The 14,121-nt window shown below is 48.3% G+C and overlaps 1 protein-coding gene across 1 annotated transcript; it reads left to right on the plus strand.

Moving 5' to 3' along the window:
• The first annotated feature begins 9,720 nt into the window (after positions 1-9,720).
• TCTN3 (tectonic family member 3) lies at positions 9,721-12,690 on the plus strand. Its single transcript, XM_069638400.1, has one exon. The coding sequence runs from the start codon at positions 9,769-9,771 to the stop codon at positions 11,557-11,559; it is 1,791 nt and encodes a 596-aa protein (XP_069494501.1). The 5' UTR covers positions 9,721-9,768; the 3' UTR covers positions 11,560-12,690.
• Positions 12,691-14,121: the final 1,431 nt, after the last annotated feature.

Consider the following 14,121-nt stretch of genomic DNA (forward strand, 5'->3'; position numbering starts at 1 on the left):
GAGTGTGTCCTGCTTCCCCTCCAGTCTGCCTCTTGCATTGCTTACCTTCTGTGAGCGATTCTGAGAGTGTGCTGCCTTCCTGGACACCATCTGTGGTTCTGCACTCTGGGTCTGTGCAGGCCTCTCAGAGTTCTCGGCCCATGCTGGATCGAACTTGAAGACACCATCGCTCTGTTCCCTCACCTACTAATAGCTAACCAGTAGGAGCATCTGGGAGACTAGAACGCACGCACTCGTTCTGGCAAGTGATCATTATTCCTTGTCCCTGTGGTTCTCATTGGAGATGTGCTATTATAACATATGGAAATAACAGGTAATAAGGAATAGGAGGGGTCTTGCGGGGAGGGTCAAGGGGATACCGCGTTCTCCCGAAGTGGTCACTGCTCTCAATGGGGTCCTCCCTTCCCATGAGATTCTCCCGCTGACTATCACTCACAGCGGGACTATCGGGTAACGGCCTCACCTCCATGGCCTCATGGAAAGGTGCTTCCCTATCAAAAGCAGTGACGATACTTCGGGATGCGACACCCCCCCCAAAATCAAGACATTTAGTCACCCTATTGTAGACCCACTTGAGGGACTTAGTCCCCTCTTATCTGATTTGCCTTCTCCCTGAAAGGTCTATTCTTTGGGAGTATGGGCAATTAGGGCAGAAAGATGCCCTGAGCCCTGATCATCCAGCCCCCTCTTCCCCATTGTGGCCATTGGAGGTGATGGTGGTTCCCCATGTTTTCTGTCAGTAAAGGCCTTCTATTGCTGCTGGTATCCACAGGAGAGAAGGCCCACAGAGCCTCTTTCCTGGCATCTCATGGCCTGTTCCTTATTCCCCAGTTTCTCTGTCCCAGATCCCTGTCCCTCTGCATGATGCCATTGCCTGACCTCACAACATGTGTAAATCCATGTTGCTTCCCACCAGACTCTCTGTATGATACAATTCCTGCTTCTCTCTCGATTAGATTAGTAGTATCTTTACCTGACAGATGTCATGCCTCTTGCAGCAACAGCTTGGCGGTACCAAGAGGGACTACGGAGTCCTGGTAACTCCACATCCAGCTAGCTCCATCCTTGAACTCAGCATCTGTGAATAGACGCCTACATTTGGGAACATTATTTATTTATTTATTGTTCGCTTATTAGTCGCTTATCCATCAAGTACATAATGTTTCAAAGCACCCAGGTGGCAAGGGATGGAATAAGGGAGTGATACATATTGAATACACAACAGAGGAGAGGAAAGGAAAAGGACAAACCTACTATGCCTTGTGAGTATTTAAAACATGCAAGTGCAGCAAGGAAGAGGGCAGAGCGGGAAGGTGCCGGAGTGTCTGTGCTCGTGAGTGAGCAACAGATGAAGTGCATGGTGTGGTAAGTGCTACACAGCCTGGAGCCTTGTTGGGTGTAAGTGTGAGCCTCCAAGGTGGAGGGAGTGTCAAGGCAAGTGCTGAAAGTAGACAGAAGCTGGGGCGATTTGGTGTGGGAGGTCAGGGGCCCTGAGGATGCATAAGGCCCCAGGACACCCATCACAGCAACTGTGAGATTAGCAGAGGAGAGAAGATGGGATGGAGGAGGTAAAGAGGAAAGTCTTGAGGAGCTTATAGAATTTAAAGAAGTCCTGCTCAAGGAGCAGATGGAGGGGGAGGATGTTCCATAGAAGGCAGCCAGCTGAGGAAAGCAATTGACCTCCTGTCCTCTGTTTAGCAATGTGCTTTACACACAAAGAGTTGGTGCCAGAGGAACGCAGTGGTCTAGAGGGAGAGTTTTTAGTGAGATAAAGTTGAAGATAGTGAGGTCCCCAGGTCCAGACAGCCTTGTGGATGATGCTGAGGGATTTGAATTTAATCCGTGCAACAACTGGGAGCCAGTGAATACTTTTTAGGGCAGGAGAGATGAGGTCCCTGGTTGCTGAAAGCCAAGGATAAGTCTTGCTTCCCTATTCTGGATTAGCTGGAGAGGTTGCAGAGTGGAAGAAGGTAGATTCAGGAGGAAGCTGTTGCAATAGTCAACCTAGAGAGAACCAGGGCTCGGGTAACATTGAGCCTCTGAGGGAAAGTGAGAAAAGTGAGAATTCCTTTGAGAAGGAATAGCTGAAAGCAAGACTTCTTGGCAATGTGCTCAGTGTGAGGGAGGAAGGAGAGAGAGGAGCTATTGTGTTTCTCGCTTGCTCCCTCCCTGGGTCATGACTCGCTTTGTCCATGCTTGCTTTGAATTTCACCTGACACACATCTCCTGATAAGTGAGGTCAGTCAGAGAAAAACAGTGCTGCAAGTAGTCCATGTGGGCCTGAGGACGCCTGGAGAATGACATGCCTGAAAGGAAACAAGCTGCAATGCTTGGACTGCCTTCAGAATCCTGTCATTGGAGTTTTTTTAATTCGCCAAGCAGGCGAGACAAGCTTGGTTGGTGGATAGAAAGATGTAGCATTCTAAATGATAAAAGTGAGGGGTTCCATTGTCCATTTTATGTTACAATGTTTTTAATCTCCAAGTAAATACCTCATCTCACGGGGAAACAGTTTCTTGATGATGTGGACTACAGGATGTGAACAAGCTCTACCGCTATTGGTCATGATGGTTCCAAGCTTTCTCCTTGATGCATCCATTTGCAATATGAAAGGTTTCTTGCATTCAGGGCCTGCAAAGCTAGCTTCAGAGAATAGCATTTGATTCAAATACTCAAATCTTTTGTAGGGAATTTGTTTATCAGGAAGTATATATTTCTTGAAATATTGTATAAGATAGGTGGGTGTAGCAGTGATGGGGCAAAGTGTGATATGAAGTGGCAACAGTAACCCACAAACCATAACATCTCTCCCACTTCTTTCTTGGATTGCAGAAAAAGTTTTTCACACAGTGTCTACCTTCTGTGCTTTCAGGCACATAGAATATACTCTGCACTTGATTTTGCACTTGAGTGACAGCAAGTACACTTTTCTTGGAATGTGGCTTGGATTCTGGTCTTATCAAAGGTATGTAAGATTCGTTGTACATGTCAAAGGTAGTTCAGCTTGTTTGAGCTATGCACTACTGTCATCCAGATAGGACATAATGACTACATTAACCTCTCCAAGGTAGCTGGTACCAAATGGAGACTGAAAGGCATAACCATGAACGGATATAATCCGTATAGTATAGAAATGGTATTAAGTAATACCCTTCTTGATTATGGGGAAACTTCCAACATTCTGTTGTTGAATCAGTGCCTAGCAATCCCCAACTTTGATAATTTCATCTACCCATAACAAGGGTTAAACATTAAAGGCTGAAAAGCTATTGAACTGTCTTAAATCCATGCAGAACCTGATAGAACAATCTGACTTGGAAACAAGTACTATGGGAGAACACCAGTAAGCATGGAGGGTCCAACTATCTCCATGTCTTGTATTTATTTCTCAACGCGCTCTACTGGCATCTGGTATCAGGTATGGTCAAAGTCGTGTCAAAGCTGAAAAAATCACACCGATGTCATAATTTGTTTTGTCATTCCATGCTTAAGTAATTTCTGAAGGTGATATAGGTTATACCAGTAGAGTTTGCAGTGGGAACACAATGTCAATTCTGGAGACTCAAATCATAATTAGAGACTACTCATAATTCAACAATGTTGAGAGATCTTCCCATTCAAGTCTGAACTATTTCTTTGGCAAATCAGGTGTCATATCTGGGTGAGCCGTTTCCTGTTGGATGCTCAACACAATAAGCCATTTTCAGAAAGTATCTATGAAATTGCAGATGCCATACCATTGAACTATTAGATTATTTCATTTTCATTTCAAAGAGCTTTATTTCAACAATATGCCACAAAAGCAACACAACACATGTAATACAATCCATAAAAGCACACTGGGCTCCTTCCATATAACATTAAAAATTCATACAGTAATTTGATTAAATAGGATCCCCAAAAAGCTACTCCCTCTGCCTTCCCCTTTAGCCCCCAGGTGACACAAATAAATACAAACCAAAAAAAGCAAGAAAAGAATACAATCCGTGGATAACAGGTTCAGAATAAGACAGCTTCATTATACAGTGTGAATCATTTACTTGAGCCCCTCGAGCTTCTTCATTGTTATCCTCCAAGTCCATTTGAGGTATTTTCAGTGATAGGAAGAAGAAAAACACAATTGTCACCTACAAGAAAAGTTCTCAATTTGATATTTATGTTCTACTGAAGCCTTTAACTTAATTTGGCCTTATACCAATCATGGGTGATCTTTTGTAGGGTTCATATATATTTCTGTAATTCTTGAACAGAATCTACGAGATCTGGTTGTTTTTTTCCCCTCTCTTTTTATGAAGTCCAGTTGAGGTCACAGTTGTTGATCAAAAGAATTTTGAAACGCATCGCACCTTTGACAAATAGACAAATAAAAGGTACTTCACAGAAACATCAGAATTAGTGTTAGGATTCAGGGAAGCCCTACATCTGTTTGCCACATTTGATGAATAACTTTGTTTCATCAATAAACAAGGTCTGCTGTTTGTGGATGGCAGACTTAGGTATATAACAATTGAAGTTAAAGGGCTTCTTGACAATGTTCTTTCTTGCTACAAACATAGAGTATATTCCTTGATCTGTGGCTGTCATGGCTAGAAAAAGTAGTCTTGAAAAAAATGTTAAAGAACTTCAGCTTCTTGCTGTTCTGAGGTGCCTGTCATTGTAAACACATCAGGGTATTCCTGTTCCAGGTTCCTTGGTTCCAGTGAGCCCACCATGTCCATCCCGAGGCACTGAAGTGCTGCTGCAACTAGAGGCACACTTTGGAGACGAGCCTGGGAAATTCAGGCTGAACCTTTTGGTTGGCAGATGGGGCATCTCTGGCATACATGGTCTTGTTTGTGTAATTCCTGGGCCAACATATTCTCTAAACGTTATACTTTTGTGGTTTCTTGGCACCCCAATGTCCACTGCAAATTTGTCTATTTCCTTGTTGAAAGGTATCTCCTTCTGTATTTAGTCCTACGCTATTCCCCCAGAAGAGTATTGTTTGGTTCTTGGAATTGTTTTTGCTTTTTGTTTTTCTCAGTGGGATGTAGGACTTTATTTGGGACAAATGTTCTTTCTTGGAAAGTGCCCCTTGCCCAGCAGTCTGTAACTTTAGGTTTTTGTGTTAAAGTTTTAAAGTGCAGGTAATCTCACCCTTTCACCACAAGATTGAGTATTATGGGTAAAATTCCTCCTGTTATACCTATTGTTGGACAATGCATTTGCAGCTTTTCTTCAGATAGTTTATGTTAATGTTAAAGTTTTTTATACTGCGCCAGATGGCACTTGCCTGGTCTCACGTGGCTCTGGCGGTTTTGTGAAAATAAGATGGGGTTGGGTTAGTAGGAGGAGCAGGAGAAACAGCAAGGGAGCTGTGATGTGCTGTTGGCAGCTTCAGTTTGCATGTACCGTTCACAGAGCTTGGGTGCGAGATTCGGGAGACAGGCATCATGTGGTGTTGTGCAAGGTTGTGGGTGCTATGTCTTGTTGCGGTGTTGTGAAGTGTGTGCAGTTTGCTGGAAGTTCTGGTTGTTTTAGTGCAGTATGTGAGAGGTGTATATGGAGGGTTGGTTGTTAGTAAGAGTTTAGGTTGTTAGTGGCTGATCTTTTTCAGCTTTTCCAGTTTATTAGTTGTATCTTCCCTTTTTGCGTGGGCCTTTCTAGTTCTATTGGTAAAGGTTTATTAGTCGTATTTTCCCTTCTTGCGTGGGCCCTTTCTAGTTGTATCGGTAAAGGTTTATTAGTCGGATCTTCCCTTCTTGCCTGGGCCCTTTCTAGTTGTATCGGTAAAGGTTTATTAGTCATATCTTCCCTTCTTGCGTGGGCCCTTTCTAGTTGTATCGGTAAAGGTTTATTAGTCGGATCTTCCCTTCTTGCCTGGGCCCTTTCTAGTTGTATCGGTAAAGGTTTATTAGTCATATCTTCCCTTCTTGCGTGGGCCCTTTCTAGTTGTATCAGTATAGTCGCTTCTGGGTGAAAGGTTCTTGCGTTACTTTGCTTCTTGGTTGGTTGCCTGAATTCTGAGTGTGGTCCCTGTTTCTGACTAGATGCCCCTCCTAGTCCAGAGGTCAATTACCGGGGGAGGGGTTATTTAAATGAATTCTCTAGCCGGGTTAGGTTCTATTAGGGCATAGTTAGTATTTCGTCCAGTTCCCTCTTGCTGCCCTTACTCGTGACATGCCTCGGGGTAAGCCTCCCTTTCCCATTTCCATCCCTGGCCCTAGCGTTTCTGGTTAATCACCCTCTCTTTCTGGGGCTCCGGGCTGATTAATCTTCCATGCCCACCGCACAATCCTACTGTCCTGGGGTGCAAGGAGGGTGGAACCTACGCCTCAGCCTCTGTAGCCTCGACACAGCCTTTTGGGCAACATCCAGTAATATAGTGAGAGAAGTAGAGCCAGCCCTATGCCAGATGCAAGCATTGATGACAGAAATCATGCCATAGGCAACACGCGTTACTTATAGATACTGCACATGCGGGCAACGTCCATCCTATAGCCATACTTAGAGAGCGGATTATGTGTGCCCACCTTTACAATAAACACGGCTGGACCACAGTCCAGCTCAATATATAGCACTTCATGCTGGACTTCTCCTTTTTCTAACTGCTGCAATGATAGGTGCTACTACTGCCCAGTTACATAACCTCTGAAGGATGAAGGGCTGAGGAGGCTACAATGGGATTAGAACCTATGACTAAATGTTTCCACTGATGGACGAGGTGTTTGCTTTGATAGTGCAGGCGGTGGATTGTAGGCAGTCTGTGCATGACTCGAGTTCTGCTGTAATATGTATGGCGCTTAGCTCTTTCGAGCTGGGACCTCCTGCTGCTGGATACATGTGCTGGCGTTGGATGCCTTTCCCTGGGGCCAGAGCCTTTATACCTGAATACTTGAGGGGAGAGATGGGGGACAACAGACGCTAGTGCCACTCTTTATGGCTTTTGCCCTCTCTGCTGGGCATATCATGGAAGAAACCTTCCATGGTATATGCCCTGTGCACTGTCAATCTAGTGCACTAGTATAGGCCTGTGTGATGAAAGCCTTGCATATTCTCCATGGCACACAGGCAGGCCTTTATCCCCGCAGTGCCATACAGGGCAGCCAAGGTACCAGCCTGTAGCTCTACATACGTGTGGGGTAGACTGCCAGGACATAGGGGTGTCAATGTGCAACGGCTATCTTGCACATGCTGCCAGTACAGAGATATGCTGGAGGGTGTCTGGTTAAAGGTGCGATTACAAAAGGTTCGAATGCAATAGATTCGGGTACATAGGACCGAAAACAAAAGGTTCATTTTTTTTATTATATATTTATTTTTGGGTTTCCGTATAGGTAAAAAAAAGTGGTTGGGGGGGACCCCCCCCCCCAAAAACAAAAACAAAATAGTAAAAAAATAATGACAATAATGTTCGAACCTTTTGTTTTTGGTCCTTTTGTTTCGAACCTATTGTATTTCGAAACTTTTAATTTGCACCTTTAACCTATAACCATGCTGGAGCACAGGATCACAGAAGCAGTTACATAAACATAGGTTTCTCTGTGCACAGAGCCACATGTTTGCAGTTCACTGGGTTATCATGCACCGGGCTGAAAGTGCGCAGTTGTTACGCATATTGTTGTGCCTGCCACGGTGCTGCCTGTGCACATAAGTGCCAGTACACAAAGCTGACAATGTGAATGGCTGCCAGTGTGCAGTGCTGGCACTCCACAAGTCTACTGGCATGCAGAGCTAGCAGTAGGCTCTGTTGGCAAAGTGGCCTTAATGGCACCAATGATTATTCCTCAGGGCGAGTTTAACATCCTGGCCCAGTCTCCTTCATTACCAGCAGAGATGGGGCCTGTATTAAAAATATGGAGGTAGCGGACCACTTCCAGATGGTCCCTGGTGCCACTTTAGACCTTATCTCCTCCATCCCTTCCAGGCGCCTGCTCTGACCATGTGTCTCTGCCTTTTCTTGCCTTTTTTTGTTCCCGATTACTCAATCCTTCCTGAAGCAGAATGGGAATTGGAAGCAACTCACACCTAGAAACAACCGTCCATTGGCCGTCGTTGTCGACTCCATTCAGCATCTCTATGGACTTGTCTGTGATGACACTGAGGAGGTCCTGATCGCTCAACTATACGTCATTGGATGTCCAGATGCCCATCGGACCCAGTGTTTTTCCTTTGAAACACTTCAGACCTAAATGTTTTCTTCTGATGCAACCATTGGTAAATTCCTTAGTGGATCCAAGGAAAGCTGGTAGTGGAAGGCTTATTCTGAGGATAGAGGGTCTGATAACGAGGGCAGATTGCTACTATTAAATGCTGACTGACTACATCTAATCAGAACGAGACACCCACCAATGAAGAAAATGAGATTTACTCTTACCTCTGTTTCTTCCTCCTTTTTTGCGGTGTGAAATCTTCTCAACACTTCCTATGATGAAGTTCAATTGATCACAGCTGCGATTAAAGGTTTCTAGGTGGATGGTTACGCACCAGAGGATAGAGGTCTGTGCTAGAATCATAAAGCCTTAGACTCAATGCACTGTTTAACGGGTCACCAGGGACAGAATGGAGGTTTGGCCTGGAACCTGCAATTGACATTGGTGATCAGCGTGGCTGCTGCAATTTTAATGATGTTGGTTTGTGGATTTATATTCTGTTGGCACCACTACTGCTTACGTCCACCGAGATGTTGCAATGCAGATGATATTAGACGTGTTGTAGCTGAGGCCAAGGAAGAATAGAGCAGAAAAGGGAAAATGTGAAAATAATGTTATGACTTAAAAAGTATGTAGAAGCTACCTGTTCGATTTGAGTAATTTAAGAAAACTCATGATACACTTCTAACGTGACATTCCTTGCTGATAGAACAGGTGCCCATCGAGGATAGCCAGAACTGTGGGCTCCAGGGGTACCTGGGCAAGGTTGCTAGTGAACAGAGTGGCCAGTGCACAGCGGACAGGTGTCTCCTGTGGCCTGAGCCAAATGAATACATAGCTGTTAAGTGTCTGGGGGCAGGGTGGCCAGCACACAGGGAGGCCTCAGCTTAGGGTTGCCAGTGCACAGTGGGGGCATATGGACAGGACTTTCAGTCCATAGGTGGGCCTCGCCAGAGGGCAGCATGTTGGGGGGGTCTGAGTGTAGTGAGCCCTAGTCAAAGGGATGTCACTGTGCCAGGAAGCCAGGGCAGAGGGTGATCTGTGGGCAGAGCTGCCAGTGCACAGGCCGGTCTGGGGTTAAAGCTGCCAGTACACATACAGGGCTGCCAATACTCCGGGGGACTTCACCAGAGGGTTGCAAGTGTACAGCAGGGGCATAATGGCAGGGGTCTGGGCAGAGGACACCTGGGCCTGTGGGCTGGCAGTGCAGAAGGGAGGCCTTTGGCCATGGCTGCACGTGCGCAGGGGAACCTCGTCAGGGGGTGTCCCCGGCCTGCCAGTGCGCACAGCTGTTTGTGCAGGAGATACCCGTGGCCAGGGCTGCCTGGGGCCTGTTTGGGGGACTTTGCTTTGGGCGGTGGGGGCTGCGTAGGGAGGGGAGCCAGGCCAGGGGGTCCTGAGCCGAGGGCCGTCCGCGTGCAGGCCTTGGCGGCCCCGCCGGCCACGTGACCGCGTCACGTGACAGGCCACGCGCCCACGCATGCTCACTGCCCACTGCCTGCTAGAGGGGAGCACGAGGGACAAGAGACTGGGCCCGGGGAGGAGGAGCTTCCGAGGACATGCGTCGACGTAATGACGTGGGGGGAGACGCCGTCCGGCGCGGTCTCCTAGCAACGGCAGACGCTGCGCCGGAGCCATGGAGCTGCTGGGGCTCCTGCTGCTGCTCTGGGGACACAGGCTGCGGGGGGCCGTGACCTCTGCGCAGACCCCCGGCCCCCTGTGGAACGTGAGCGCCGCCGAGCTTTACACGGAGGAGACACACGGCGCCGAGGAGGCCTCGGCGGGCTGGGGGCAGGCAGAGGGGGCAGCCCCCAGGGAGCGCAGCGCGCCCCAGCTTCCCCGGGCCCAGGGGCGAGTGTCCAGCAGCGGCGGCGGCCTGCCCCACTGCACGTGCGACCTGGCCCCCGGGGCCTGCGACCTGAACTGCTGCTGCGACCCCGCCTGCGGCCTCCAGGACCCCCTGGCCGTCTTCTCTCACTGCCTCCCGGGCAGCACCCGGGCCGTGAGCCTGGCCTGCGTGGAGAGCACGCTCCTCTTCCGCAACAACAGCCTGCTGGCGGCCAGCACCGCGGGCACGGCCCCCAGCAGCCAGATCTGCCTCCAGCTCAACGACTCCAGCCTCAACTTCTTCTCAGACCCCCGCAACGTGTCCACGGCCGACTTCCCCGGCCTGGCAGCCCAGTATGGGGGCCCCTCGTTCATCCAGCCCGACCAGGCCGGCCCCCCCAGCGCCTCCTTCTACCAGGCTGGGGCGCCCATCCTCACGCTGGGCAGCTCGTCCACTCTGGGGGTGCTGCGCCAGCCGGTGGCTCTGGGGCAGAGCACAGCCTGTATAGGCCTCAACCCCGCAGGCTTCTTGCTGAGCCAGCCCAGCACCTGCACTCGGACCTTCACCAACTTGGCCTCCAGCTGTGAGAGTGACCCCGCGCTTAGTGCTGCCTCCTATTACAAGCCTTTCACCCTGCTAAGGGCCCCCAGCCTGGCGAATGGCTCTGTATCCCCGCAGGTGGCCATCACATCGAGTTCCACACCAGCCAGCCCCTCCCTGCTCAACGGCTCCTGCATCAACGTGGTGTCCCAAGTCCGCTACCTGATCCATTACAACGGGACTTCCGGCATCCAGGCCGCCTCCATTTCCTTCTCCCTGGCAAACACATCAACAGATCCAGGATCTTCCCTCGCCCAGAGCTTCAGCCTTTCATTCTCGCCCTCATCACAGGCTGACCAGGGAAATATGCCCCTGAGTGGAAGCCCAGGGTACATTGACGGTGCCCCTTTAATGACGTCGGTGAGTGGTGCCCGCCAGCCGGTTACTCTCATGCAGAGCCGGGGCGATGGGACTTGCTCAGAGCAAGCACGAACCAGCGCTTTGTTCAGGGTGAACATGAGGGCAGGCTGCAGGTTCAGTAACGTGGCATCAAACTCCTGCGCAGGGTTTGCTGAGCAACTGAAGAAAACTCTGATGGGGGCTGAGCCACCACAAACCTTGGCCATATTCGGCAATGCGAATCCAAGCGCGCCTGCTGATTGGAGCAGCATCCTTTATCAGAATTGCAGCGGCCCGCAAGGTGATTGCTCAACTGGCTGTTTGGTTCCTGTGTCTTTGGAGATCCAAGTACTCTGGGCTAAGGTGGGGCTGAGGTCCAACCCACAGGCCCAGGTCTTGGGAGCTCGATACCAGAGTCACTGTAGTCTGCTGAAGTGCCAGAGTCCAGTCGCGTTGGAGACTGTTCTCTCATTCATCGACACAACACTGTATCCGGAGCTTCCACGTGGCCAGGATGCGCTTGATTGGAAACTGCCTTTTGACTTTTTCTTTCCATTCCGTGTGGTCCAAAGTGGAGGCTCTGTGCTTGGGAGAGACTTATCAGACGTCCTTCTCTTTAACATGGCTGCTCTCACTTTTCAAATGATACTTAAACTGTGAGGGCATTTGATTTGGAGATAGCAGATTTCACACTCCAAGTCGTGTGCCCTGTGTTCTGCACAGGGTCTTCAGAATGTGTGGGATAAAGCAGAAAATGTGGCCCGCAAGTTCCATGCCATTTTTGTTTTCTCGAGTATTACAAAGATTAACAAACTTCAGGAAAATGTAATCGGGTATCCAGTGAATTTGACCCTTGCTGGATGAGGCTGGACAATAGGCCACTGCATGTTCATAGTTTATAGACCCCTCTACCTTTTGTCCATAGGAAATGGCCACACGCATATCCCATCATGGATAGGAGACCTCGTTTCTTAACTCATCTTGCAGGGACTTAAAGTTCCTTTATGTAGGAGATCCTGCTGCAAAAGGGTGGAACTCTCCGACCGATATTTCCATCTTTTGATGCAAAGCCAGCCCATAGCATACAAAACCCCAAAAGCCACATGAGGTTCTCCGCGTTGTAGCCACATAGATACCTATCAGCTTATGAGCTTTTGGCAGTGAACGTCTCCCCCTGTCTACAATACCCGAGGGAAAAGCTCCGCCACCAAGGGCAGATGTGGCCTATGACACTAAGCGGCTGTCGGCTAGTGGTTGCACCCTTCACGCAATACCCCAAGGCAAGAGGGACCTCTGCAACACCAAAGGGTAATGGACAACTGTGACTAAATGACAGCCCTCTACCACTGTCGCTCAGCAGCTCAGTGCTACGGATGGGACTCCAAGAACTGGCAGATGAGGAGGCCACCAGTTATGCGAACAATTCCAAAAAGCAGTTTAATTTTCCAAAAATATCTTGTTAGATTGTTATTCTAAATCGATTAAAGCCAAATCCATTGAAAGTGAACACTTTCACCTTAAACACACCATGACTTGTTTGTAATCCCCTTACCATCTGGTTATAAGAAGTTCTTAAGATCACATGGAAAACATTTTTCACATTAATTATGGAAAAAGAAATATATGTATATATTGTATGTTTTTTTTTTTATATATACTTATTAAAATAACTCGAGCACAGGAGGGTGCAGACACACATATTTTTAAACATAATGTTGTGACTTTGACTGTGATGGTGTGACATGTAATGTATAATACTTATTATTCTAAATATATGCTAACTTAAAGGCTGCTTTGTTTGGCTCTGAAATGACTTGTGGCCAGTGTTGTTATGGTATTTGTTGAGCATGGACCTAACTACAAGAAGCAGGGAATGCTTTACAGAGGTATACAACAGTACAGATACATAACTGTGATGTGATGGCCTAGTTGTTGAGGCAGAGCTATTCCTTGAAGAGATGGGTCTTCAGTTCTTTTCTGAATTGTAGGAGCAAGGGGGCAAATGTTGATGGGGAGGAGGTTCCATAGTCTTAGTGCGTAGGCAGAGAAGGTTTGTTTTCTTGTCTGTTCCTTTTTGCAGCAGTGGATTTACAGTCTGCATGTGTCCTGGCTTCTGGTGGTGCGCTGTTTGCCAGAGATGCCGAGCTTCTCTGCAAGGTTACTGGGTGATTTTAGGGCGACTGCCTTTTTAATGATGCAGCAAGACATGACAGCGATTTGTGAGTGCAGTGGGAGCTAGTGAATGTCGATGGGGGCTGGGGGTGATGTGGTTGTATCTGCACAGACCCTTGACGAGGTGTCCAGCCGTGTGTAGGACACTTCTCAGGGGCACACCGGAGGCTTTCGAATAGTGCATTACCCCCATCCAGGTGGGATGGGACCAATGATTGAACGGTGGATCTAAATCTGTCCAGAGGGAGGGCTTGACTAGGAGGGAGAGGTGATACCAAGCTGTCGGAGTTTTCTTAGCTATGTGTGTTTTGAAGGAGAAGTGTTTGTCAATGTGGAACCCAAGAGACTTGTCGCAGGAGGTGAGCTCGGGTCTGAATCCCTCAATCCCTCAGAGTTCATGATTGATAGCCAGGTCTGTAAATCTGAGTGGTTGGTGTTGTTGATGATGAGTAGGAATTTGGTCTTGGAGGGGTTGAGCTTAAAATATGCACTGGACATCCACTACTGGATCAGCAAGAGGCATGTTTTGAACCTATGGATGTCCTTGATAGATTTGATATTGAGGTATGGCTGTGTGTCGTTTGTGGATGTTGTGTGTGGCTATAAGGGGTCCTAGCAGCTCCACGTATATATGGAAGATCACTGAGGAGAGGATGAAACCCTGCTGGACTCCACAGGTGGCGGGTAGCATTGGTGAGCTAGAGGAGTCCTTCTGAACAAATTGCTGGTGGTTGGCGGGGTAGGACTTGAACCACCGTAGGACACTATGGCTGAGTCCCCATGCACCGATGTATGTTGTCCACATGTATGTAGCCTGGTGGTCTACTGTGTCGAAAGCGAGCAAAAGGTCAAGTAGAACCAGGTAGCAGGTGTGGCTGTCATCAAGGATGTTGAGGGCATCATCTGCCACTTGTATGGTTGCTGTCTCCGTGCTGCATCTGGGTTTGAACCTGGATTGCTAGGTTTGGAGGAGACAGTTGGTGTGTCTGTGTTGCTGCAGTTGTGCAGGTATGGCTTTCTCGATGTCTTACCTAGGAAGGGAAGATGGAT

The sequence above is a fragment of the Ambystoma mexicanum genome, chromosome 14 (assembly GCF_040938575.1).
Source record: "Ambystoma mexicanum isolate Mex_15411 chromosome 14, UKY_AmexF1_1, whole genome shotgun sequence".
NCBI lineage: Eukaryota > Metazoa > Chordata > Amphibia > Caudata > Ambystomatidae > Ambystoma > Ambystoma mexicanum.

What these genes read in the sequence shown, in the direction of transcription:
- TCTN3 (XM_069638400.1), top strand. Translation starts at nt 9,769, where the DNA reads ATGGAGCTGCTGGGGCTCCTGCTGCTGCTCTGGGGACACAGGCTGCGG.